This window comes from Colius striatus, chromosome 23, assembly GCF_028858725.1.
Source record: "Colius striatus isolate bColStr4 chromosome 23, bColStr4.1.hap1, whole genome shotgun sequence".
Classification (NCBI taxonomy): domain Eukaryota; kingdom Metazoa; phylum Chordata; class Aves; order Coliiformes; family Coliidae; genus Colius; species Colius striatus.
The window spans coordinates 2,499,097-2,525,112 of record NC_084781.1 but is presented as its reverse complement, the minus strand read 5'-3'; the positions used below and the strand labels follow the sequence as shown (position 1 = coordinate 2,525,112).

Below are 26,016 nucleotides of genomic sequence, written 5' to 3'. Positions count from 1 at the left end.
CCGCAAATGGCGGCCGGCTCTGAGGGGAATCTGCCGCTGAGTGCTGGTGGTCAGACCCGCGGTGGTGAGTCTGGCAGGGTACGGCTCCGGTCTCTCTCCGAAACGTGAGATCGGGTGGTTGTAAAGCGATTTTGGTTGAGGAGCCCGGTCGGTTGGGTCTCGGTGGCTGGTAAAGGAGCCGGCTGCGTTGGGCTCTGAGGAGGCTCAGTGCTTCGTGTGGGGCCTGGTCCCTTGGGTCCGGTGCTCACTAAAGGAGCCCGGTCTCTTGGGTCCTGCTGAGCCCCGGTGCCCGGTGAGGAGCCCCGTGGGTTGGGCTTTAATGAACCCTCGTGCCCAGTGAGGAGCAGGGTGGGTTGTGTGCTGCAGCCTGGTAAAGGAGGCTGGTCTGTTAAGCATTGTCCAACCGTTCAGACTGTGGCGGCCATTGAGGCAGCAACCAGCAGAGCCACTGCCTCGGTTTCTCCCTCAGCCCTGCCCCGTCTCACCATGCCAGGCCAGGGGCCATCATGGGTCCCCCGGGCATTACTGGTGACTGTGCTGGTCTGGCTGCTGGCCCTGCAGCTGCTGCTCGACCTGCGGCTGCTGGGGCTGCTCTGTGGGGTGATGGCGGCACTGGGCAGCTGGCTGGGGCCCCGTGCTCTCAGCTCCCACAACCGGCGGCTGCGGCTGGAGCATTTCTTCAGCTCCCTGCGACCCCAACCCCACTGCCCAGCGCCCAAAGAGCTGCTGGAGAGGGAGATCGACAGCACTGTCCACAAAGTGATGCGGGACTTCGTTGGCTCTTGGTACCATACCATCAGCAGCGAGCCTGCCTTTGAGGCTGAGGTGGAGAAGGCCATGATGGGCCTGGCTACCGAGCTGAGGCGGCGGATGGAGCGAGTGGACCGCCAAGCCTTGGCCCACCGCCTCCTCCTCCTCTGTGGCCATCACTTGCAGAGCTACCTCCGGGCATGTGAGGCTCTGAGGGGTGATCCAAAGCGGGGCCGGAGCCTGTGGCAGGAGTACAGCCGGGCGGCAGGGCCGCATCCTGCCCTCCGCAGCGCGGCGGCTGAGGTGAGCTATGCTCGGGAGGCTGTGGAGATGCTGCTGCGGGCACTGGTGCCGCGGCCACACCTGGAGACGCGGACGGGACGCTTCGTGGTCGTGGAGCTAGTTACTTGCAACGTGCTACTGCCAGCCATCAGGAAGATGGCTGACCCTGACTGGATCAACCTGCTGCTCGTCGGGGCTTTCTCCAAGAAGCCTCGGGTTGAAGAGCCACCTCCTGCACCCCTAGTGCCTGATTTCTTGCCCTTCACGGTGCAGACTGATGCTGCCTCTGCGGGGCTGCCCCCTTCCCCGAGGGCCATGGAGATGCCCAGGAGAGAGGCAGGGGTTGCTGGCGAGGAGGGAGAGGAACTGGCAAGCAGGCTGTGCCACACAGAGGAGGCTTTCCTCCGCCCACGAGCCCTGGGCTCCCTCTTTCCCTGTGAGGATTTGGAACTGGAGTCTCCTGCACCTGAGACAGGCCAGGACACAGACCTGCTGGCACCATCACCTGCGAGGGAGTTCCTCAATGAACCCCTCCAGGAGACCTCCATGGTGCTGGAGGGACCAGCCACTATGGAGGATGGCTTGGGGGACCTGGAGGAAGGCAGTGCCACCAGCTCAGATTCTGGCCTGCTTCTCACCTCTGCTTTTGCACCAAGCTCCTGCCCTGATATCCAGATCGACCCAGTGGTTGAAAAGGAAGAGGAAAGCCCATCTATCTCCAAGAGGTCCTCCTCACAGAGGCCCTCCAGCTTGGGGAAAGATCTGGGGGTGGCAGAGGTCCCAGCACAAAGCCCCCCAGATCCTGGGCAGGCTCTGCCCTTGCTCTCATCCTCCCCAACGGCTTCCGTCAGCAGCTTCAGCTTTGAGCCCCTCAGCAGCCCTGATGGGCCGGTCGTGATCCAGAACCTGCGGATAACAGGGACCATCACTGCCCGAGAGCACAGTGGGACTGGCTTCCACCCCTACACCCTCTACACTGTCAAGGTAAAGGCTCCCTCAGCTCTCACCCCTTTTCTGAGATCCCTGCCCTGGCAGGGGAGCACAGGCTGGCGTTTGGAGGTGGGCACTTGCTTGGTGTGGGGCTTGACAACAAGTTTTGTCTGGCAGTGGGGAAATATCCGGCACAGTGACTTTTCCAGTGGCCCTTTTGGTGCAGGATTGGAGTTCCCGCTCCTGGCCAAGGGTTGTGTGGCACTGCTTGAGTCTCTTCCATCCTGTTTTGACCATTCCTTTCATTGTGAGATGCTTGTGTTCTGTGCAGATGTTGTTCCTCAGGGAAGGCTCAGTCCTAGTGGATGGGGTCTGGGGATTGTGGGGCCAGCAGGGACCACAGCACATCAGGATTGTTTGTGGGCTGTAAGGGTTATTGATTGTTGCCTTCCTCCTCAGTATGAGACAGCCCTGGAGAGTGAGAGTGCAGGCAGCCTTCAGCAAATGGCTTACCACACCGTGAACCGCCGTTACCGGGAGTTCCTCAACCTCCAGACCAGGCTGGAGGAGAAACCGGAGCTCCGCAAGTTCCTGAAAAGTCAGTACCTGCATTAGCTCCCTGAGAAAATCCTTCTCCTCTCACCCCAGTCTATGTTCCTCTGCTCTGAGAGTATCCTGTCCTGCCTGTGCAGGTCTGGATTCAGAGCTGTTTGTTCACGATTCTTTTGGCAGCATATTCCAGTGTTTCAAAACTTCCTTGTTCATTCTCGTTCGGACCACAACACTTGGTTTTGTGAACCTTAAGGTTTTGCACCTTAACAGGGAATAGAAACATTGGTATCTGCAAGCATCTTGCAAGTTCTGTATGGATTTAAGGTCTGATTCAGCCTCCCTGGTTTGAATGGCACCTTATCTTGAGCTGAGGCTGGGCAGCGTATAGTGGTAGTCTGGGCGTGAAAGTATTAATACAGCTGGTGCAGTTTTCTTGAGCTTACTGATGAATTTGTTTCCTTTGTAGATATCAAAGGCCCAAAGAAACTGTTCCCTGATCTCCCATTTGGAAATATGGACAGTGATAAAGTGGAAGCCAGAAAAAGTCTGCTAGAATCTTTCTTGAAGGTGAGATGCTTGCTTGTATGCCCCTGTGAGCCAGAAAGCAGTGTTTGGAATAGCTCTGTACTACCAGTGGTGCATATCTTTACATGATGAAGCTGGGAAGTTGACTCAAAAAAAGAGATCTAAAGCTGTATCTTTCTTTGCAGCAATTGTGTGCAGTCCCTGAGATTGCAAACAGTGAGGAGGTGCAGGAGTTCCTCGCCCTCAACACTGACGCCAGAATCGCGTTTGTCAAGAAGCCCTTTGTTGTCTCCAGGATAGACAAGGTAGCCAAGGGGGAAACTGATTATCTGAACCACTTACAACTGCACTTAGATATGCCTCTTTGCCTTCAATGTTTATATATCTGACTACTGAGGTAATAGCCAAAAAACTCAAATATTCTCTGTGTAGCTGGGCTCAGCTTGCCCAGAAAGTCATAAAGCTAGGGAGAATCACAGCCCATCTCTGGAGGTGATCGTGGTAAATAGAGCACAGGTCTGAAAACTCTTAGTTTATATTCCAGGAATAGGAATATATTCAGTGATTGATGGCACTGCTGGCTTTTGCAGATCGTTGTCAATGCCATTGTGGACACCTTGAAGACTGCATTCCCCAGGTCAGAGCCTCAGAGCCCCACAGAGGATCTGAGTGAGTCTGAAGTGGATGGGAAGTCTCAGACAGATGGGAAGAAGGCTAACAAGTAAGAGCTACTTCAGCTTCCCCTGTGCTTTATGCAGACCATATGTAGATACGGACTTGATGCTTTACCTGATAGTATCTTGCTGTTGTACTGTAGCTCAATTGCTTTCATTTTCATATACTGAGCAAGGGTTGTTGAGTTTCTGTTTGGATAAAGGATTTCTGAGAATGCTCAGCTTTCCACAGAGGGTGTTTCTTCTTGAGGGAGCTGCGAGGTGGGAGTGTTTGCCAGCAAGGGTGTTGATGCTCCTGGAGAATTGCTTTTTACCTTTCAGTCCTGCTTCTCCCATGTGTTTCACACAGTGACATGCCACCTTGCCAAACTAATGATGTTTACTTAGGAGTGGTGTTTAAGGTCATTGCACATATGTTGTTCACCGAGTGTTTATTTGGTGTTGCTGGCAGCGATGTGCCTCATTGTGCTCATCAGTGACTCTCCTCTTACAAAAGAAGGGAAGGTTTCTGCATGAGTATGGCTTGCTTTTTTCCAGAAAGGACATGTTTTACTAGTAAGGGCTGCTTTGAACAAAAAGACAAACCAAAAAAGTACAAGTTTTGAAGCATCTTGGATGAAAAGGACATTCTTTCATGATAAACAGACTCTTTTACAATTTGTCCCACAGTCCCGAACGCCCTTTCATGTCCTCCTTTCTCTATGTGTGTGTTTATAGTCAGATTTCACAATCCAGCTGAGTCTGTTTCATCTCAGAGGCTTTGCTGAACACCCTCCTAACACATTGGTGAATAGAAATGTTGACATCTACCTGTAAGCTTATATATAACATACCTGCCTAAGATGGTGTATGTATGTGGTGGGTGGTAGAAAGCCTTGGTTATGCCCATGTGTAGTTGAAGAAAAGTGCTTTAATGCTTTTTTCCCATAATTTTACTGACATTTCTTAGTTATCCTGGAGGCAGATGCTTCTTTGAACCACTTTAGGTCTCATCATACTTCTTAGCTTGGACATGACACTGGACAGAGAGCCCAGGGAAACTCACCTCTCACAGCTTGCAGTGCAAACCCTGACTTGTGCTGTGTCTCTCCTCTTCAGGTCCAGGCTGAGGTTCTCATCCAGTAAAATTGCTCCAGTGCTGAATGCAAATGAAGCTCATGACAGGATTGTGTACTCTGTCAGGGAGGGCAGTGCTGTAAGTTCAGATCTTTTAATCGTTGTAAGAATCATTTTGGTTGGAAAAGCCCTTGAAGCTGCAGCAGTTCCAGCCCTCCCCTCACCCTGCCAAACCCAGCACTACACATGGCCCTCAGCACCTCAGCTCCATGGCTTTGGGATCCCTCCAGGGCTGGGGACTCGCCCACCTCCCTAAGGAGCTTGTGCCAGTGTCTAACAACCCTCTCAGAAAGAAAGTTCTTCTTTGTCCACAGCAAGGTCCAAACTAAGTGACAGGAGGCTGTGTGGGTGGTGCAGATCTCATACTGGCTGTGGCTGCATGCAGCTCACTGCTGTGCTACTAATACACTGGTGCTTTTCTAGGTCTCTGGCACCCTGTCACTGGCTGCTATGGAGTCTTTCATTCAGAAGCAGGAGAAGCTGCTGGAAGCAATCGCCAGCAAAGCTCCCGAATGTGAGGGAAGCAGAGAAGCTAAGGAAAGCTCTGTGCAGGAGGATGTAGATGGGCTGGGCACATCGGAGCAGGGAGCACATCTGGACACAAACTCTGGTGAGCTCAGCCCTTCTGTTAGTGCTTCAGTGTATCTCCTGTGATACTGCAACAGCTCCAGCTCCTGCAGCCTCAGCCTGCAAAGTCTTTGATGTAGGGACTTGATCTCCTGCATGATGCACCTTGGTTAAAGGGAAAGCAAACTTGAGTTTTTCATTCCTGTTAGGTGATTGCTCTGATCTTTGTTGTTAGCAGAAGCAAACTGGGTCTTGGCTCAGTTGTGTCACTATATCTTTGCTTTAGTGTACTCAGTAGTTACTGCAGAAATAAGTTTTTTAAGGACACTGTGCTTAAACTGCCAGTGTTAGAAAATCAAGCTCTTAGAAACTGAAAAATGGCCAAATTATGGTTTCTTGGTAGCCTGAAGTTAGCCTTGATATATGTGTGCACTATAAAAGGACCTTTTGAGATTCAGTCAAGTCTGGACCAATTTGGTGGGAACAGCAAATGTATAATCCCAGTTGAAGGAGTGATCCCTTTCTGATTATAGATCTCACCTCTGAAACACAGGGTTGCTGTGGCCTCTCGGAGCAGTTACAAGATTATCCTGAAAATATGTTCTCTAATCTTTTTTCTTGGAATAGCTGAGCTATATCAGCTGGAACTTTCCAAAGATTTCACTCCAGTGGTTCAAGTTTGGCAAGCTCAGACTGAAAACACGTGCTTGTGACAGGATAGATCTGGTATTCTGAAACTCAGCCTGTGCTACCAGCTTTGCCTGTATTGAACTCAAGTCCACGGTTGTTTTGGAGACTGCTGGGGAGGCCAGTGCTCTGCACAGAGCACAAGAGATACAGTCAGGCCAAATTAGCTGAACCCTGAAGGATATTTAACGTAAATGATGTCAACTGCCTGCAAATCTGTGATGCTTCAGAGGCCAGATGAGGCAGACTGGTCTGGCAGGGTAAGGGAAGTGTCTGGGGACAAAAAGGCAACCAGTATCTGCTCACTGGGTGACTTCTTGGAAGAGATTGGCCCCCTGAGGAAAGGGACTTGGATGTTACAGGAATAAAAAGCTTCTGTTTGTATGGGGTGATGGTGAAGCTAACCACCCTGCTCCAGTTTTTGCACAGGGAAGTCTCAAAGGGCAGAGCAAGCGAGGAGTAACTTAGGCATGGCCCGGAGCACGAGGTGCCAAATGCACTCATGCCATGTCTTTTCCAAGTGAAATGGCTTGGAGTGAATTCTTGGAGCTCTTATGCAGTAGGGAGAGGAAGGAAAGAGAGGTGCTGGGATCCAGAATCCCTCATCTCCTTATCTCCAGCAGTAAATTCTGTGTGAACAGTCTTGTTGGCTCTCTGTAGGCAGATGAGGCATCCGGGAAGGTCAGAGCAGGGGAACCTGCTTTCCAGGAGCTCACTTTGCCAACAAAGCTGATGTGGTAGCCTTAGGTCAGGGTGCTGGCCTAGGACAGGTTGTCTCAAGCAGGTTTGTGGTACATTAATAAGTTTGTTCAGCATAGCACCTACAGTGCTTTGGGGCCAAGCAGCATCAAAATGATTCTCTAGCAAGTAAAATGTGTTTGTGTTATAGTCTTTGACATCCTCCTGAGGATCAGGGAGAGGTTTTGCTGTCCCAGCTCTGTGTCACTAGGGATATATGGGCATGTATGTGAGATTTGGGTTTAACTGCTTTATCCAGGTGTGGTTTGTCCATCTTCTTGCTTCAGCTTGGAGCTGCCACACGATGGCAGCCTGGAGACACCAGCCGCAGCCTTGTGCCTGGCGAACTAGTTTGGAAAGTGTTGGTGAAGGCTAGGAAAATAGCCCTCGGCAATGTACCTTTCTCCTGCCTACAGTCGCTGCCTTCTTTCTCACCTGCCTTGGGCACGCTGCCATCCCCGTGCATGGGCTGGGGTTTGATAATCCCTTGGTTTAAGTGAGAAGGAAGTGAGTACTTGGAGCAGCCACATTCTGGTTGTGGTAGGGGGGTTGGGGCTGCTTGGATGAAAGTAGAAATAAGAGTGATCAGGGCAGGACCCTGGGAGAGCAGGCTCCCCAAGCTGTCTGTGATGCAGTAGGTCATCTGTGTGTGGTACAAGGTGCTAGGCTGGGGAGAAGAGCATCAAGCAGGCTGATGGGGAAATGAGTGAATTTCAGGTGATGCTTTTCTACCAGATTTGCTTAGGTGCTGAGTTGGTTTCTTCATCTGACCTTCCCCTTCTTCCTGGCAGATTCTGAGACAGCTTTGGCTGACCTGGCCCTGGATGTGCTTCGTCTGCTGCTGATGGATCACTGGAGCTGGCTGTGCACAGAGAACGTCCAGAAGGTTTTCCACATGCTTTTTGGGACCCTCATTCAAAGGTGAGGCCTCAGCGACCAACCTCACAACCCTGTGAGGTGCTGTTGCCTTTGGAGTTCCAGTCTAAAGGTGGAGCTCTTCCCTGAATGCAGAGAAATACTTTCCATTGCATCAGACAAGAAGGTTCTGCAAAGAAGGTGTCACATGTATGTAGGGGAGACATCTCAGAGATTTGCACTAGGAGCTGTTTTCCTCATGAGCACCAACTTAGCTCTACCAAGCAGCCTCTTGTCCTTTAACAACAGGAGAAAGGAAGGACCCTGGAACAGCAGACTTCTTGCCTCAGGAAAGAACAGCTCCCTGTCTCTCCAGGGAGAGGCTGGCCTCTTCTGGCCTCCTGGTCTCTCACTACCAAGGAGTACAGCTTGCTCTTTCTACAAAAGGACAATAAACAGACAGAGGGAACGGTGACTTCTCAAATAACAGCTCAGGGCATGGCCTCCTGGGGCCTTTGCTCTCACTGATGTAGCTCTTCCTGATCTGTGGTGGGCCAGTGGTGCCTGTGCCTTGGGCAGTCAGTCACCCACAGATGTATTAGGGAAAGACTTCCTTTCCAAGTGGTTTGTACTTGCCAAACTTTTGTGGGGCCAATGCCTCTGTGTGGTAAGGCAGCAGGCCAAGACACACAAACAGAGAGCATTTCTGGTTTCTTGTGTAGGCTGGTGACTATCACTAGCTGAGCACATGGTCCCTTAGAGTAAAATGAAAGCCTTCCTGGAGGAACTTTGTCTAGGGGGAGCCTGGGAGCAGTGCTTTTCTCACACCTGCACCCTTCCTTCTCTCTCAGGCATGCAAAGCCAGTGTCAGAATGTACAGGGCAGCACATTATAACCCAGCTGATAATTTAAGCTGCCCTCAGCAGAGGTTGCCAGAGTGCTTTGAGGTCAAGAGCTGCTGGCTATCACTCCCAAGTCTGTTTCCTTGGGTGGGGGGAGGTGGATTTTGCTCCCATTTCTCCAAAATGGGCTCTGGCCTCTTGGGGAATGAGCTGGAACCCAATCCTTGTGTGTAAGCACAGAGGTATGAAGGCTTGAATAAGCACGTCATCACCTCCTAATAAGCTGTGGCCCGGTCACCCAAGGAGCCTGCAGCCCCAACACGTGGCATTGGTATTTTCCACGAGAGAAGCTGTCATACACACAGTACATGCCTGGCTCTGGAAGGTGGAGGAGCTCTGCAAGCTGTGCTAGTGGAGCATTGTGGGGGGGGAATGTATCTGTAGCTACTCTGCTTCAATGAGTCTGAGTGAACCCACGTGTAATGCTGGCAAACCTTTGGCTGGAGGTGGTGTTGGGAAATCCAGTGACTCCCTGGTGTTGTGATCAGGACAGGGGTGTAAATACAACCTTTGGAACTAACCCTGTGTCCCTTGGACTGTACATGTCCCTGCTGAAGCCCACACTGGTTCTGCTCTTGTTCTGGAACAGTCAGGAGTCCACACATCTGTTATGAAGAGGACAAGGAAAGGAGTTGCACAGCCTGAGCTGACTTTGCTGGGGGGGTGGTGTTGCTCATGGGTTGCTGCAAGGAACATTTTCCTCCCCTCTGTCTGTTACTGTAGTGTCCACTCCAGCCCCAAGGGCCATGCTTGGGACAGTGCTTGGGTTTCCTGAAAGGCAGGAGTGTTAGGCTGGAGGTTCTCCACAATCAGGGTGTTTAGTGATCCTGGGAGCCCATGGGAAGGGCTGGGGGTCAGCAGGATACTGCAGGGGGCACAGGTTGAGAGCAGTTGGTGTCTGCCTGTCGTGAAAGCTGTGATTTAGTATGAAAGGAGAATTCAGGCAATGCCTGGGATAGATGTTCAAGGTGAGGTATGTAGATATTTCCACAGTGAAGATTTGAGAAGGAGAAAGCTGCATACTGGCTTGCCACTGCACTCTGACCCTGAGCCACACAGAAAGGGGACTGAGACATGTACCCATGACTGGCCCAGGTGGCCACTGGTGTCCTGTGCAGATCAAGAAGTCTCTAGCTCAGGCCTGCTGTCAGCTGCCTGTGCAGGGACAGAGCATGGATTTGGTGGCATTTCTCTTCCATTTAAGTATTTGCAACTTGATCGCTGCTGGGCCAGACCTGGCACTGCCCTGGCATTGGCATTCTGGCTGGCACTGTATCTGAGTAGCCTTTACAGGTGGAGAAAATACCAGAAGCTGTTCTGGGAGCATGTGCTATTCAAGGCATCATTGCTCCTGCCTCTGAGAACAGGCAGACAAACACAGGGCAGCGGATGGGCACACATCCTCTCTTTAGCTGTTGCTGGTCACTAAGTACAAGTGGGCATCATCCCTTCAAGGGATGAGGTCTTCTCTGTTCCTGTCAATGGGTGGGTTGGGTGGTGGAAAAGAGGTGTCCTGGCAGTTTTTTGGGTGTTAGGAAGGGAGATGCTGCCGGTTATTTCTCTTCCAGCTTGTATTTGATGAGTACCATGCTGCTCTTGCAGCCTTCTCACAGCTGCCTTTGTGGGCATTGCCGTGTCTCTGCACCGAGTGTGCCCCACCCATCCCAGAGCAGCAGAATGAACAGAAAAACACCAAGAAAATAATTCACCTTCTCTAGAGGGCAAATCCCCCTCTCCTTTGGGGACTTTATGCCTTGGGTTTGTGGTGCCCACAGCATCCCCTGCGCTGGCATCAAGTGGCTGCTGTGACTGTGCCATTGCTGATTATGTGACCTCCCAACCCTTGTCTGTTTGCCCTTCTCTGCACAGAGCACCCCACTGCACTTCCCCTTCCTCTCAGTTCTCTGTAGCTGAAATAGCTGGAGCCAAGCACTATCCATCTCCTCTGACTGTCAGTTTAATGGTAGCCAGGGAGAGGAACGCTGGATGACCGAAAAAGGTATTGTTAAGTAAAAGGGAGGTCGTGTGTGCAAGCCGCATCCGTGCAGCACTCATCCCATTATGTAACAGGGAGTGATGCTTTTTTGGAGCTGAAAGGGGAGGTGGAGGGGCCAGGAGGCTCACTGGGAGCAGGGGCAACCCCAGGGCCAGGAGAGCTTCCAGCAGCTTCTCTGTGCACTGGGTCTGTGCCTGTAAACAAACCAGCTGCCTCACTCCGGCTCCGCACCCCTCCGCTGTCTGTGTGTCGCTTCTCTCCCACGGGCTGGAAAGGCAGATCTCTCTTTCCTGGGGAGGCTGCAGCAGGGATCTGTTTGCAAGGGGGCTATTTTGGGATCCGAGGGTGATTGGTGGAAGAGCTAAAAGGCATTTGGAGAATCTGTCTGCTTTTTAGAGCCTCGTGAGTCAAAGGGATGTTAAAAATACACAGCAAACCACATCCCCGACAGCACAGGGTCACTGGGTCAGGGGTCTGCCAGTGCCACGACGAGCTGGGGACAGCCACCAAGTACCAGCTCACCATGCCCTTCAGAGAAACTGGGCTTCTTTCCAGAGAAGCTGGGCCTGCATCTGCAGGGAGCCCCAGCACAGTGCCAGGATCCTGGGGATGGGACCTGAGAGGATTTTAAGTGCAAATCCAGGTGTGTATGCTTTTGCTAGTTCTTTCCCACACATCACAACAGAAGCCATGGCAATGCAAAGCCCAGAGCCAGAGGGAAGGTGTCTGAGCACACCCTGACTGTCTGTAGCCTGTAACCTGAGTGGGGCTGAGGCGCAGAGTCTGGGCCGGGGCTCAGAAGCGCGTGTGTGTATGTAACGGAGCGTGTGGACCTACACAGGCAGCTTTGATGGTGTCATCTTCCATGGAGTAGGAGTTAAAATAAATGCAAGTGATCCCTGCCTTACCCAGGAGCTCAGCATCCCTTGGCTTGCTGTTCCCTTCGGATCACTCTGGTGCTCCTCCAGGCTTTGTCTCCTGTCCCATCGGTCCTCTGCAAAGTGGGTGGATTTGGGGAGGAGATGTTCCAGTCCACGTGAGATGTAGAGGGAGAGCCAGGGATACTTTGAGACTGATTACAGATGACAGGCTTTTATGAAAGTGGTTTCTTGTGAGTTCTTGTAGCTCTGGTTTCCTTTGTGAGTCTGGCTAGCTTTGCCTTGTTTTCCTCTCTTGAAGTGGTTCTCCCAAGGTTTTGGCCACCGCTGAACTAACATGGGAAAGGAAAGTCTGTCTGAGTGCACCTTTGTCAGGAAATACAAGGCTGAGCAGAGCACAATGTGTCTCCCTGGCCCCTGAAGTGCTCTCAGAACTGACTGCTGTGGAGGTTGCTCCCTGCAGAGGTTAAAACCACCATCAACAGGGTCTCCCATCTCCAGGGTGACTACCACCTGTGGCCTCCCCTCTGTCCTTTCCCAGTTCTGCATCGTCAGGTTTTGTGTCCCTCCCCATGTCTGCTTCGTTGTGTGTGGTGAGAGGTGATGGTCCAGCAGTGTGGCTGGTTTTGTTGGCCTTCACATTGGGGGCTTATTCAGCTTCCAGGCCCACAGAGTGAGAGTCTCTTGGACCAATACCCATGGCCTGTGATTGACATTGGTCCTAGGCTCTGCATTCAACAGGGTGGCATTTGCAGCCAAGCCTGGGGTCGCTTTGGCAGTCCAGACATCTGCACCAGTCCAAAGGGTGCTGAAGCTCGCTCTCATGGCACATCTCCCATCCCTCCTTCAGCAGGGATGCAGCACAGTGTCCAAGCACTGCACAAGATGGGTTGGGGTGGGTTGCAGCTGGGGGTTGCCCCCATGCACAGCCCCAGTCTGCATTTGCCTTCTTGCTGTCTTCAGGGCCAGATGTCATGGGCACTTGTGAGTCAAGGAGCTCATAGCTTCAGAGAGTTGCTTACTAGGTGGGGTTTTTTCTGGGTTTTCTCTTCTTTCTTCCTTGATCTCTGTGCCAACAGAACTGGCAAAAAACAAAGACCTTTGTCAGCCTCCTTGATCCTCTTGACTTGAAAGTGCCACCACCATGTAGTGTTGCTTGACCCTCTTAAATGTCCTTGAGTAAACCTGCCCCCTTGGGCAGCCAAGCACCTGCAGCCCTGGGCATGCCAGGAACGTGTTGCCATGGGCAAGCAGTTCTACCCAGCCCTGGCCATCTGGAGCCCCACAAGGGCTGTATCCAACAGCTGAGATGAGCAGCCAGACGTCATCTTGGGGCTGGGTTGCACTGGGGTTGGCACAATGCTGGGCTGTGCACGTGTAGGAGTGTCCTGGGATGGGATGAGGCTGTACATGGGGCAGACATTCGCTGCAGAACTTCCTCATTCCCTCCCTTACCTGTGAAAAAGACATTAAAGCTGAGGATTGGCTCATGCTTTTCAGGTACCAGGAGAATCCAGGCACTTTCCTTTGGTTTCTTAACTGGCAGGTAGTTTACTGTTGATGCACATCGAAGGACTGTGCTAGCAGGCCCAGGTAGGTGGCAGCAAAGGTCCCATCCCTCCCACAGCACTGCAAAAGTGCACCCCAGCCTAAAAGCTAACAACAGAACTTCCATATCGAGGAACCAGCCTTATGGCAGCTTCCTCCTCCTCTCTGGATTTGGCTGTTTGTATTGTAGCTGCAGGGAGCAGTAGAAGTTGCAGGCCTGTGGTATGTCAGTGAAAGTGATCTTCAGGGCTGTGTGTGTTTCGTGTGAGTATGTAAAGTAAATAAAAATCAGCTTGGAAAGGGGCCTCGATTCAGTTGTCTCCAAGCACCTGGAAATTTTGGATCTGGCTTTGAATTTCTGTCCCAAACAGATCTTTTTTTTTCCCCCCCTCTTCTAGAAGCTGTGTTCTTCCAAAAACAGCCACTAGAACGAAGCAAGCACTGTGTGCTTTGATAACAATTGCAACATTATTTTAACTGCATCTCTCTCTCTTTTGTCCTTTTGAGTCCGTTTCAGCAATTAGAATCGTCTCACATTTCTTCTTAGGTTTAAAAAAACCCAACAACTTCCTATTTCAAATAGAACAGATGAATAAGAAAAAGATGGAGAGGAAATAATGTCCCCTTGATGATTTCAGTTTTCCCTGCCTTGTGAAGGGTTAAGGGTGTTTTTATGTATTTTGATTCTGAAGTGGGCTAATGAAGCAATCTGCTCTGAGCAGGACCTGGCTGAGACAGCCTGGCCTCTCCCTGGGGCACTGCTGAGAGCTTAATTGGCTCAATAAATACTTGATGAAAATGTTATCGAAAGCTGAGATGCTTTGTTAAAAATCAACAAGGTTTTGTGATGATTCCTTTTTTTTCATCACACAGCTTTCCCCTCCCTCCCTCTTCCTGAGCCCCACGGCGTTGCAGGGACATCTAACTTGAGAGAAGCAAAATACAGACCAGCTTGGTTAGTTCACTGTGAGGAGAAGACTTGTGAGTTGGAGCCCTGTGTGTTTACAGGATCTCTTTTTGCAGCAGGTGTGTTTTGGAGGGAGCAGCACATGAAGTGCCCTAAATCCCAACCCCAAGATGCGGTTTAGTGCCCTCAGGCAGGAAGGGATGATCTGTTTTCCTTCCTCTCTGGTCTCACAGCAGAATGTCCTGCATACTCACTTTTCAGAGGGCTTCTGCCAGCTCCACCTCTCACTGCCTGGGGTCAAACAGGTAGAAAAATCCCCCTGCCCTATGCAGGCAAAGCTCTGGCGTGGTGAGTCTAATCCAGGCACGTCGGATGCGAATGCTACCGCTGTCAGCTCCACACAGCTTAATTTGTAGCTTCCTTGGGTGCAGCTGCCCTCAGTGGAGCTGTGCTTAGGAGGTGCAAGGCTGGCAAAACACTCTGAGGAGCAGGCACTCAGCCAGGGGGCTGCTGCCTCACTGATCAAACACTTCATTACCGTGTGCTGGGGCAGGGGGACAGGACGTATTGTTCTCAGCGTCCACAACTGTAAACCTTTTACAGGACGGCAGGAGAGGAACATTTCCAGTAAGGCAAGAGGATAGTTTACTTTTTGCCTGGGTGTCTTTGGCCAGAAGTTTAAAAGGCCTCAGGATGCTTTGTAATCTTTGATTTATGAAGGGCTTTCTTCTTTTCCCTTTCCTCTCCCGTTTCCTTTCTCTGTGAAGGGTTTACTGATGGCCTGGACGAGTGTGGGTTTGCTCTGAAGGTGTCTGAGCCGGTGGGTGGCTGCTGCATGTGTTTCTGCTGGTGGCTACACGGAGAAGGTGGACATGGGCTTGAGTAGCATATGCTAAAAGCCAAGCCTGGGGACTAAAGCTCTCCATTTGTGTTTTTTCCATTCTTATGACTGCCCACTGCAGCTGTTTCTTTGGTTTTACAAGCTTTGCTGAGAAATCTTTTACAGTCAAAGCACTGAAATGTTGCTCTTTCTGAGCCCTTAAGTTAAGGATATTCTTGTGGTTTGAGGCACAAGTTGGGGAGGAATTTGGGGGACAAGTAGTTTGAAGGGAGGGATGGTTAGATGATTTAAGTACCAGCCTTTCTTGATTTCATAAGAATCAGATGCTTGGATGCCTTGTGCATTTCCAGATGTTGCCTTTTCCTCAAATCCTTTTCACTACCTTGGTCTCATGAGCCTTTTTTGAGCTTCTGGTTAGCCACGCTGTGTTAACAGACCTGAGGGAAACAGAGGCCTTGTTCTGGGGTGGAAAGCAGTAGATGTTGAGCTGGACTTGCTACTGTTATGCACAGCTCATGTATATTTATAGAGCTGTTTGTATTTGTGCAGCTAAAGCAGATTAGTAGAGGCTTTCTCACCTTTGTCTTCTTCCCAGTGTTGCCTCCAGTTTGTGTTTGTCTAAATCCTTAAAGTCCCCACTTTTGGGGGAGTGACAGTTGCTATTGCTTCAGATTTTAATGACAACCAGCACATTTAGTTTAACTCAAGCATTCTTCAGCTCAGGTGAATTTAACACTTCTGATAGATGAGAAAAGCAGAGGTTTACCAATTTTTAGCAGCTGTTTGTAAACTTGGGGAGTACCATATCTATTCCTCCATTCCTGGCCCATCTTTATTTTCCAGACCAACCAGATCCAACCTGTCCAACCTTTACTTGCTGAGTTTAGCTTAGTCAACAGGTGAACCCTCTGGGTACTTCACAGTGAAGTGAGTGCATCCAGCTCTCAGGAGCCACATAAAACCAAGCTCATACACTATGTTTGCATGTTCTTGAGTCTTGCTCTGTCTTTACCATAGACAGCTCCATCTTAGTACCCCTTCTTGCTTCTAGGTGCCAGAGGAGGTCCAATGTATGTACCCCCCAGGCCTTGTTTCTCATTCCTGGGGCATTTCTGCCATTCCTGTCTTAATGGGCCCCTTCAGCTGACCTTGGAGTTCCAACTTAAGCCATAGCATTAAATCAGCTCTTTTTTAGCAGCCATTTCATTCCTCCATCAGTAGCTATTTCAAACAGAGGACCCTTACAGCATGGGCAAGTTATGCACCTCCAGACTAACAGCCAGGACTTGTAGCCTTTGCAGTCTGTCTCTTTGCATTGGGCATTATCAAAGCAGTTGAAAGTCTGAGCCCAGGATGTCACTTTCTATCTATTTCTGGTCTCAGATGAAGTTTAAGGAGATGGTTCAGTGATGGGGTTTGTTTTTCTTTCTTATTAAGGCTATTTCTTCATGAAATAGCAGAATGGAAATAGTAACTCATCAACCATCCAAAAAAACCCCTCAAATAGGGTCTATTTGTGGATCTTGATGGATTTATTTCTACCTGGGAGCAGGCGTGTGTGTGCTTTCAGTGTGGCACACGGACTTCAAATGCTTGATCCTGTAATAGTATGAAGAATCATCTGTGATCTGCTGGCAAAGGTCAGCTTGAACCAGCACATGTTTGGAGTTCCTGTGTGAGAAGTGTGAGCTGTTAATCCCGATCCTGGTGCAGCAAGTGTGCCTGATGGAAAGGTCAATTTGCTGTAGAAATCTGGGGTTTATTCAGGCAGGATTTTTCAATAAAGCTTGGTGTGACTGTCCCTGAGCTGCAGCTCAGGTGTGAGAACTCCTCACTGTTCAGCAGCTGTTGCTTATGCTTGTCCCTGTGTGTGTTGTGTAAATGAAGTGTGCATCCTCTAAAATGAGCATTGGTGCTGGCTTTTAACAGGTGCAGGTTGAGAGTAGGGAGGAAGACTCTTTGTGGCAGGTTGCTCTGTTTTGATATTTTCTTTTGAAGCATCAGTTGCTCTCCCAGGGAGGATGCTGAGCCAGATGGACCAGTCTGGATAGTTTCTCTTCCCAGTGCTTTTGGGATGGGCAAAAGGGAAACCAGAGCATTGTTTCTTGTCCTTCTTTCTTTCTGTGTGGGGTTTTGGATGTCTCTTCCCCTTTTTGTAGCAGTGAGTATCCTGCTATCTGAGCACCATATGCTGGGGCCCTTCCACAGCATATGTATCACACAGGATATATTCCACAGGAGCTGTATCACACATCAGTGTGAGTGAGGCAAAACCAACAGAGCCATTCTTGCATCCTGCCTTTTACTTCCCATAGTGAAAGGTGGTGAGCTGCCAGACCAAGTCCAAAACCCATCCCATGGTGTTTTGCAGCTGTGGAAAACTTCAGACCTGTAAGTGCATGCTTTATCAGATTGAGAGGTGTTTCTGCTAGGCCTTGTTGCCTATTTCTGATGGGTTTATGGAAATAAATGAGCTAGAAATGGTAGGTTGTTTGTATGGGACCTTCCAGCCTCCAGCAGCTCTCAGACCACTCTTGAGCTGTCTGCAAACGTGGGCTGTCTTCTCAAAATTCAGCTTTCACTCTGCCCCACTATTTGCCTGATTATTTTTTGCTATCTTAAGAACATTCCTAAGAAAAAGAAAGCTTGTTCTTTGCTCTCTGCAACCTTTTAAAGGACGGTGACTACCGCTGAGATGAGTTTCACGCCAGCGTTCAATCTGGTCTCCCCAGATGCAGGCTTGTAGTGTTTGCAGCTCTGTCTCCCCAGTCTCTGAACTTCTGTTGCTTGGCAAATGTTTTCTCAATTAGGAAAGCAGGTTGTATAAGAAAACAAGTTAATGAAAAACCATGTTAATGAAAACTCTTGCCCCTGGAGGAGCCACAGTTTAACACTTTAATTTGGTTGGAGATAGCTGGAGGGTTTAACATGATCCAGGGTGTTAAACTCTACTGATGGCTGGAGATAAAAACCCTTTTAAGCAATTGTATTTCAAATATGGCCTTTTCCCAGGCAAGACTGTGCTGTGACATTTTGTCCTCTAAGACAGACAGCAGCAAGGCTTTGGTTCTCTGGCACTATCTCGTAGCAGCATCAGTACTCAGGGTCCCTGGTAAGGCTGAGCATAAAGGCCGTGTCTCCCCATTTTCAGGGCTATTACTGGGATCACCAGGAACATTGCCTGTGCTCCAGTAAGACCTTGCTCTGAGCCATGACAAGACCTTACTGCTGCACCAAGGCTCCTTTTCAGGTTTTTGAACCATCTTTGCTTTTGCAGCTGGCATTTCCTAGGTGTGCATCCTTCAAGGCTTGCAGCTAGGCACCTTGTTTGGTGTGAGAAAGGGAGCACCACGCCACAGCCCTGACCCTAGTGACAGCTACCTGCTGTTCCTTTGCCCCTCGTTACCTTTGGATGTTGCTATTCCCCACTCCTGTTGTCCCACTTGTGTGGGGAAAGACACCCTTGGCCCGACTGCTTTGCCTGAGAAGAATGCAGACAGTCTGGCAGAGCGCAGGTTAAATAAAGTTTGCCTTGGCAGGGCCCGTGCTCTTGGATGTACTGTGAGCTGCCGGGGCGTAGTGGTGACGGAATTGCAAGCACGAGCGCCAGCTGCCAAGAGGAACGGGTCTCCTGGCCCTGCTTGTGGACTCCTCTCCTCTGGGACTCTTGAAGTACTGGTGAAATCTCAAGCCTTGTACCTACCCCAGCCCTGTGCCAACGCTCCCGTCTTTGCTCCAGAGCCTCCCGCTGATGAGGATGGTGACAGTGGGACGTTGCCTTTGGTGCTGCACCACCAAGTCCGTGGTCTTCCTGAGTAGATGGAGACCCTCCTGTTGGCCTCTTTTGCTGTGAGGGAGTCATCTGTTGGCCTCTCCTTGTTCTGGCAGGAAAGATTTTTCAAGCAGTGGCGGGTTTTGACTTGATGGCTGTGGCTTTTGCTGTTGCACGGGGAAGTGACTTCACGTCTGGGAAAGAAGGTCTGTGTGACTGATTTAGAAACATTCCCTGGCCAGTGCTTGGGTGGTGTGGACACATCTCACTCATGCAGGCTGCAAACACCTCTGAGCCCTTCTGTGGAGCAGCAGGTTGTCACCATATAAAGGGCATGGCCTTGGCTGAGGGGGAGGGCTACCCAGCAGTTTTGTTGGCAGGTGCCTAACTCTCCTTTCAATGGCTGTGGGGTTTTGAGCAGGAGCAGTGATGATTTCATTGCCTGCCACCAGTGGATGGAGCAGGGCTGAACAGTGGCAAAGCAAGGGGATGAGAGGAGCACAAAGCAGAAGGATATTCAGGCCTTGCCTTCCTGGGAGTGTGCATTTTGTTCTCCAGATGAGGCACTCTTGACTCTTTAGGTAGCAGAGGGACTGGTGAGGGGAGCATGGGTTGCCAGACCACACTTGTGTACTTGCAGTCAGTCACAGTGATTGTTTAAGAGTTAAAACACAATCTTGATGGTTCTCCCAGCTCTGTCTCATCTGCTTGTGTACAGAGACCAGACACATCTCTTAGCAGTGCTCCCTTTAGAGACCAGTTACTCTTTTGTTTTCCTGCAGGCAGCAGGGGAATGGAGCTTTTCATGGCATTTGCTTTTCCACTGTGACCTTACATTACTGTTTCTGTCAATAAAGTGGGGAACATTTGCATACTTCTGGTGCAAGGAGAAACTTCTCTGATTAATACTTGTGAAAATGTTTCGTGTATAGGCTTGGAAACTGCATGTTAACTTACCCAGCAAGGCAATTTTTCACTCCAGGACCTCTGGTCATCCGAAGGCTCAGGAGATGGTGCCAAACTTGACTTTTCCTGTCCTTTCTCTGTATCCTCAGGTGGCTGGAAGTCCAGGTGGTTAACCTGACCTGCACCCAGCGTTGGGTCCAGTACCTCCAGTTGCTACAGGAATCCATCTGGCCTGGAGGAGTTTTACCAGCAGTGCCTAAACCAGCAAGGACAGAGGAACAAAAGAAGGCAGCAGCAGAGCAGGCCCTGCAGAGCCTGATGGGGATCTTGCCTAGTAAGTGTGCTCCAGGGACATGTCAGCTGCCTTTGAGAAGGAAAGGCTATGGGGGAGGCTGGGGAACCCTCCTGTCCGTTGGCATCTCTGGAAATGTGGTTGCAAACAGTGATGGAGCCTGCTCTTGCCCAGGCAGTGGGACATGTTTGTGACCTCTGAGGTTTGAATGGTTTCCTGAGAGCAGAACCCACAGTTTCCCAGTTCTAGAGAAGTTTGCACAAGCATTCGGGGGAGCAGCACAGAGAGGATACACAGGTGTAGAGTGACAGCAGTTCCCACTGTGCCCCTGAAATGAGATGGGGCTCAGGAAAGCCAGTGCCATGTTGTTTTCCCACTTGCTGCCAAAGGGCACCGTGGCTGAGAAGAGTCATAAGGCAAAGCCTTTGGCTTCTCACTTTAAAGAGTGGCTTTTCCACTGCACTGAAATCATGAGCTCATCTGCACTGGATTTCCCTCTCAATGTTTGACATGGGGACCTTTGGCATTAAAAGAGCTGCTGCCCAATCCATGTGAGTGCAGTGTGAACTTTTCAGTTCTTGCTGCAGCCTGAGGGGCCCTGACTGTCCTTTGGGGATAAGAGTGCTACCAGTGTATGCCCTGCAGCTTGGAATGCTTTCCTGGCACTCAGTCCCCTCCCTGGCTGGTTTCTGTCATGGTAATGTTGGGCACGAGATGCCTCAGGCTCAGAGCACCATCAGAGACATTGATTTAGTACCCACCAGCACAAGACTGATAATGCTTTACTGTTGTGGAAACATGCAGTTCCTAAAGCTTTGTCTCTGACATTGGCAGACGTGATCCAAGAAATCCTTGGGACCAGTAAATGTCAGATGAGCTGGAACCTGATCCTGGAGTCCTTGGGCCAGCCTGTGATAAACAGGTAGGTGTGTTACATCCTCTTTACCCTGATAGCTTTTGTGATGGGGCCTGTAAACTACCCTTAGGGCTTTGTTGTGAGATTCATGCTGCCAGTTTCTTGGCACAGAACGGATCTGGCTAATTATCCTGGACTTATGCTATCACAGGGCATCTGGCTTGCTTATTATGAGGGTGCATGTCTAAGACCTCGGTCTGGCTGGAGATTATTGAGCCAGTCTTGTTAATTAGTTTGTGGATGTCAGTCAGAGGAAAGGAGACAAATCCTGGTGTAGTTTGTTGTTTTTAGAGGAGCTTAGGGAGCTGTGTCTATGTGTATTTAGTGCTTTTCTGTATACTCTTTGTTGCACGTTTGGAAAGCGCTGTTTTTGTGATCAACTGCATGTGCCACCTCACTCCAGAAGATGCATTTGTGTTTTCTGTGCTGCTCAGGGTGGAGAAAAACCTGAACCATCCCTGAAAACGTTTCTTCTAGGCTACGAGATCATTTGTCTTTCCCCGACTGCTGTTAGAATACTTCTTCCTTGCGTGAGCTTTGGCTTCTGAGTGTCTGGAGCTGGTCTCCCAGCTCCACTGTGCCCTGACCAGCCTAAGCTTTGTCTTCTCTCCATTTCAGGCACCTGGTTTTCTGCCTCTTGGACATTCTGCTGGAGTTCTTGGTTCTGAAGGGCTCCAGCCATGAGCTCGAGACCACATCTGTCACGCTGTCTGCGTCTAGTGGCCTGGACAGAGCAGATGTTTCGGCACATTAACCAGGGCTGGTGCAGCCTGCACTGGAGGAGAGAAGCAGCCACAGGCATGGCATGATTTGATTTTCAGTCTTTACTGAAACATGTCTGGGAGCTCCTTGTAAAAGATTTTTTTTCCAGCCAGTACTAAATGAGGCTGCTTCCAGGCCTCTCTGTTTTGCTTGGTTAAACCCAGTGGCAGGGGCTAAAGATGCTTTTCTGCCATGTGGCATGTGTTCCATTGCTGACCTGATGGAGAGCCTGGACTGAAGATGCCTGACCTCTGCTGAGCTGGACAGTCTGAGAAGAATATGCAGGCTGCCCACAGACTCTGTTGCCTTGCCCCAGTATCTCTACTATCTAAAGGCAAACAGCAGATAAGATTTGCTTTGGTGGCCTCAGGCTCCACCTAGCACTGGCATGCAGATGTGACAATGTCTTGTTGAGAGATGTTTCTCCAGGACAGGTGAAGGGAGGATCAAATGATATCCCTGTTCTCTAAGCAGTCTGTCCCATGCCTACACTGTGCCATCCATTTTACCAGAAGGAAGATGAGGAGAGAATGGAGCACAGAGAGGTCGTGATAGCCCTGAAGTTGATGTCAGTGGCCCATCCCTGCAGCCCACATCACTGGGAGGTTGCAAGCAGTGCAGAAATCAAAGCTGCTGTCCTGCCTTAGGGACAAAGATAAGCTGCCTCCTGCAGCCACTGCTCTGACATGGTCTTGTTCCAGTGTCTTTTACAGCCTGAACAACAGGATGTAAGTAAGGTAGACTTTAGTTCTCAGAGAGCTGTCCCCATGTTCAAGGGGAAAGGTGGCTTAGCTGGACTTGAGGATTACCATGTATTTTGCCTGCTGAGTCACATTTTAGTCCCAAAGGCTGTCACCTGGAAGGCACATAGCTGTTACTAAGCCTGCTGTTGCAACAGCTATGTGCAGAGGGCTCTAGAAAGCTTGTCAGGTCACGATGTCCAGTGCCACCCAGCAGAGAATGGCATGTCAGTTTGGCAGCTGCTTTTCTGGATCATCCAAGACTTGAATGGTTTTGCAAGCTTATGCTGCTCAGCTGTCAGGTTTGTGACAGAGCAAATGGACATGGAGAACATGGACATGGAGAATAAGCACCATCAGACCCCTTTGACCTGTTTTGGTGTATTCCCTGAGAGAAATATGAACTGATGAGGGCTGGACTTTGCTGATCAAGGGGACGCTGGTGTTCTCTACAGATTAAAGTGCTTAGAAGAGGAGACTTTCCAAGAGGGAAGTGTGCAGGATCAACTAGTTTCCATGTTACAGTACCAAATGGTACATTTCATGTAGCCTCACGTTTCTTGGAGTTGGATACTCTGTGGCACGTTTGGAGAGAATGTGATGTGACTTCAATGTGCATACTACTGAAAGCAGAGACTCTGCTCTTCCCAGAGGCAGCTGCTTAATAATGGACATAAGGCAGGGTGTGTTTCTGGTGTGTGTTGTGTGAAAATATGTGGAAGGATTAACTTGCTGCCAGCCAGGATATTTTTAGGGAGCTCTAAGAACATCCCAAGACCCAATGTAATGAAGCAAAGCAGTTTTGCATCCCTTATCAGAGCCATTTCTCAGCAGTGACACTTTTGAGTTGGTAGACTTGCCACCTGCTTGGAAAAGAGGAGACATTGTGCATTAAATAGCTTAAGAGTAGATGAGGTAAGGTGTTGGGGAATGCTCCACATGGGATAATCACAAATGGCCAAGCAGCAGATTGGGAAGCAAGACTCCCATATATCCTTCAGCACAGTATCTGTTTGGAGCAGCCACTTCACCCTGCCCTTCAATGCCAGGGCTTCTGTTTCCCTTCTTTTCCCTACTACTTTCATTTATTTCCATTACCTGTCTGAAGGAGAGGGAGAAGGCAGTAGGAGAAGGATCCAGGGATGATGTAGCATGGTCCTGTTGTGCTTGGTGGCTTCCCAGGTGCTCTTGGTGTGCTTGCTTGCTGTTATTTCCTCATTATTTTATGGCTTTGGAGTTCCAGGATTGCAGCCTGTCATTGCTTAAGGATATCATTAAGAGCTTGTTGGGTGAAAAAGGTCAGAGATGTACTACAAGCTGTGCACTGCCAGCTCCATGTGAGGGCAAAAGTCTGGCACAGTCCCTGCAGTCACTTGGAAGGACCAGCTTACATCTCCCCTTTTCCAGGAAGCCCCAACATTAACCCTGATCTCTGACGTTACTCAAATGACTCAACAGCCAATCCTCCTGATGGAAATCATTTGCCATTTCTGCTGGTGGACTCAGAGGAGCAGAGCTCGAGAGCTGGCACTTCACTGGGATGGTGCAACAATGATTTGTGGTTGTATCAGACAACTGTTTGGCGTGTGCATCTTCTGCACCTTTCACACAGGGACCTCGAAGCTGCATTTTGCAGCCTTGCTCGTGTGGCAAAGTAGCAACATCTCCTTTGTGTTTACAGGGGGCAGAGATGAAATCAATTTACTTACACACCTAAGTCAGCAGCAGAGTTGGGAACAGACCCCAGGAGTTTGGATTGCAAGATCTTTGCTTTAATCCTCAGAACCTTCTTTCTTTTCTTCAAGCAAGGAAAACAGAAAGCAGGGTTGCCAGAGCCCTTTCTCATGCTCCTCCTGGCGAGGCTTCAAACTCCCATTCTCTCCTTCATAGATCTTAGTCCATTCTCACAGCCAAGGTGAAGCTGCCCAGGAACAGCATAGGAACAAGTAGCCCCTCTCTGTAGCTTGTTGTTAAGGAGTACAAGATCCAACAAAAAGCTCTGCTTTTTTTCCTCACACCAGTTCTTTGCCTTGCTGCAATTTTCAGGTTAAATTGAGCACAAGGGTGGTGAAAGCAAACATCTGCATTCAGGTGGGCTGAAAGTTTATTCTTGTTGAACTAAGACTAGAAATACAGCTTTGGTAAAACAAACAAGGCCAACAAAAAGCCTTTAACTCTCTCTCTGTGTCAGACTCCCAGCAAGCTTCCCTTTCCTGCAGGAATTTGTGCAGAAGGGATTTGATTTCAAGACAAAGGTGCAGGCTTCTGTCATATTAGGTGTAGAGCAGTACATGCTTCAGGTGTGTGCTCAGCTCTCTGGGTCCTATTGGACATCTGCCATCTGCCTCCAGCCCACTGCTTGCTGACTGTGTGACATCAAGGAAAGCATTTCATTTCCACCTGCCTCGGTTTCCCCCAGCTTCCCTGGAAGCAGGGGCTGCTTGTATGTGTGTGTGTACAACACAGAGCAGAGTGGTACAGAGCTTCAAAGCAGCACTGTAAGCTAAAGAGTAGGTTTTATGTTGGGACAAAGCTTTTTTAGATGGTGTTTTCAGGAAAAATGAGTGCCACCACTCTGTCCTGACTCCCTGTCATATTTTCACACCTCCAAATCTGTGTAGAAGGGTGCTGTCTGGAAAACCTACTTAGTTGTTAAATGTTGTCAAAGTGCTCCTAAGTACTCATGGCTTATGCTCTGACTGTGTACAATAATACTTCCATTTCAACCTTGGGTTTGTCTCTGAGTTTAAAATTCACCTTTGCTCAGAAACTGCCTGTTAGACAGCCCTTGGGAAGAGAGAAGTGGGTAAGGGAGAGGAAAGAAAGCCCAGCTGAGAGTGGGAAGGAGGGATCAGGCATCTCCTCAAGTGTCCCAAAATGCCAGCCTGGAGCAGCAGTGCTGATAGCAATGGGTCTGAGATGGTGTTTTGCCCCCCTGGCACACAGTGGCATTAGTGGGACTGCTCAGAGATGGGAAAGACCAAAGTTTGTATCAGCTTAGTCAGAAACAGGAACAGTTTTCCCATCTCTGGTAGTATCAGCATTGCTTCCTTCTCCCTGACAAGCAAACCTCTTGAATTAGGCTTTCCAGGGAGTGCAAAACCAGAGAAACAATGTGGAGGTCTTTGGCCTTTCTCCTGGAAGAAAGTGAAAGACACCCAGAGAAGCAGGGGCTGTGCAGACCCATCTCCATATCCCTTGGGCACTGCTGCTTAGGAAGTTCACCTTGATATCCATCCTGGAGGAGGAAAGCTGGTAAGCTATAAGGAAATAGAGAATATCTGAAAATGAGGAATTCCACATGAAATTGGAAATATTACATTGAAGAGAAAAAAAAAGATAGAGGGAGGAAGAAAAACCTGATACAATGAACACTTGAGTCATGTATTATTCTGGATTAGCCCTGCCACAGAAAGATCCCATACACCCTATGAAATCCATTACCTACAAGCCAGTGAACATTTGTACAGCACATGATGTGAGGATCACAGCTGAAGCCAAGTTCCCCTGTGTAATATCTACCCCAGGGTAGATTGGTCCATTTCCAGTGTCAACAGCCAGAGGATTAAGCATTTATCTCTGCAGAACAGTGGGTAATTAATACCAGATCGAACTAGGGGCTACGCTCGAGAGAGTTTGTGACTGAGTGTGGCTTCATCACCCATGGGTGAGTTATATTGGGGGTGGGATGATGTCTTCTCTGCCCTGCAAGGTGCAGGCACTGCCTTGGTGATGTATGCATTGGCAGCTACAGGATGGCATCAAGCTTGCCAAGTGAAGATGAGGGTGAGCTTTCCCATCACGGCCACAGGCAGTAGGCATTAGGGGTGAAAATCTATCAGGAGACTTCTCCTTCCAGCCAAAAGCTGGAAGAATGGGA

At 49.7% G+C, this 26,016-nt stretch overlaps 1 protein-coding gene across 1 annotated transcript; it reads left to right on the top strand.

Moving 5' to 3' along the window:
- SNX19 (sorting nexin 19) lies at nt 1–26,016 on the top strand. Its single transcript, XM_010202656.2, has 11 exons — nt 1–2,016; nt 2,422–2,560; nt 2,981–3,081; nt 3,225–3,344; nt 3,630–3,760; nt 4,812–4,908; nt 5,253–5,439; nt 7,613–7,742; nt 19,576–19,760; nt 20,553–20,640; nt 21,253–26,016. The coding sequence occupies exons 1-11, from the start codon at nt 487–489 to the stop codon at nt 21,386–21,388; spliced, it is 2,844 nt and encodes a 947-aa protein (XP_010200958.2). The 5' UTR covers nt 1–486; the 3' UTR covers nt 21,389–26,016.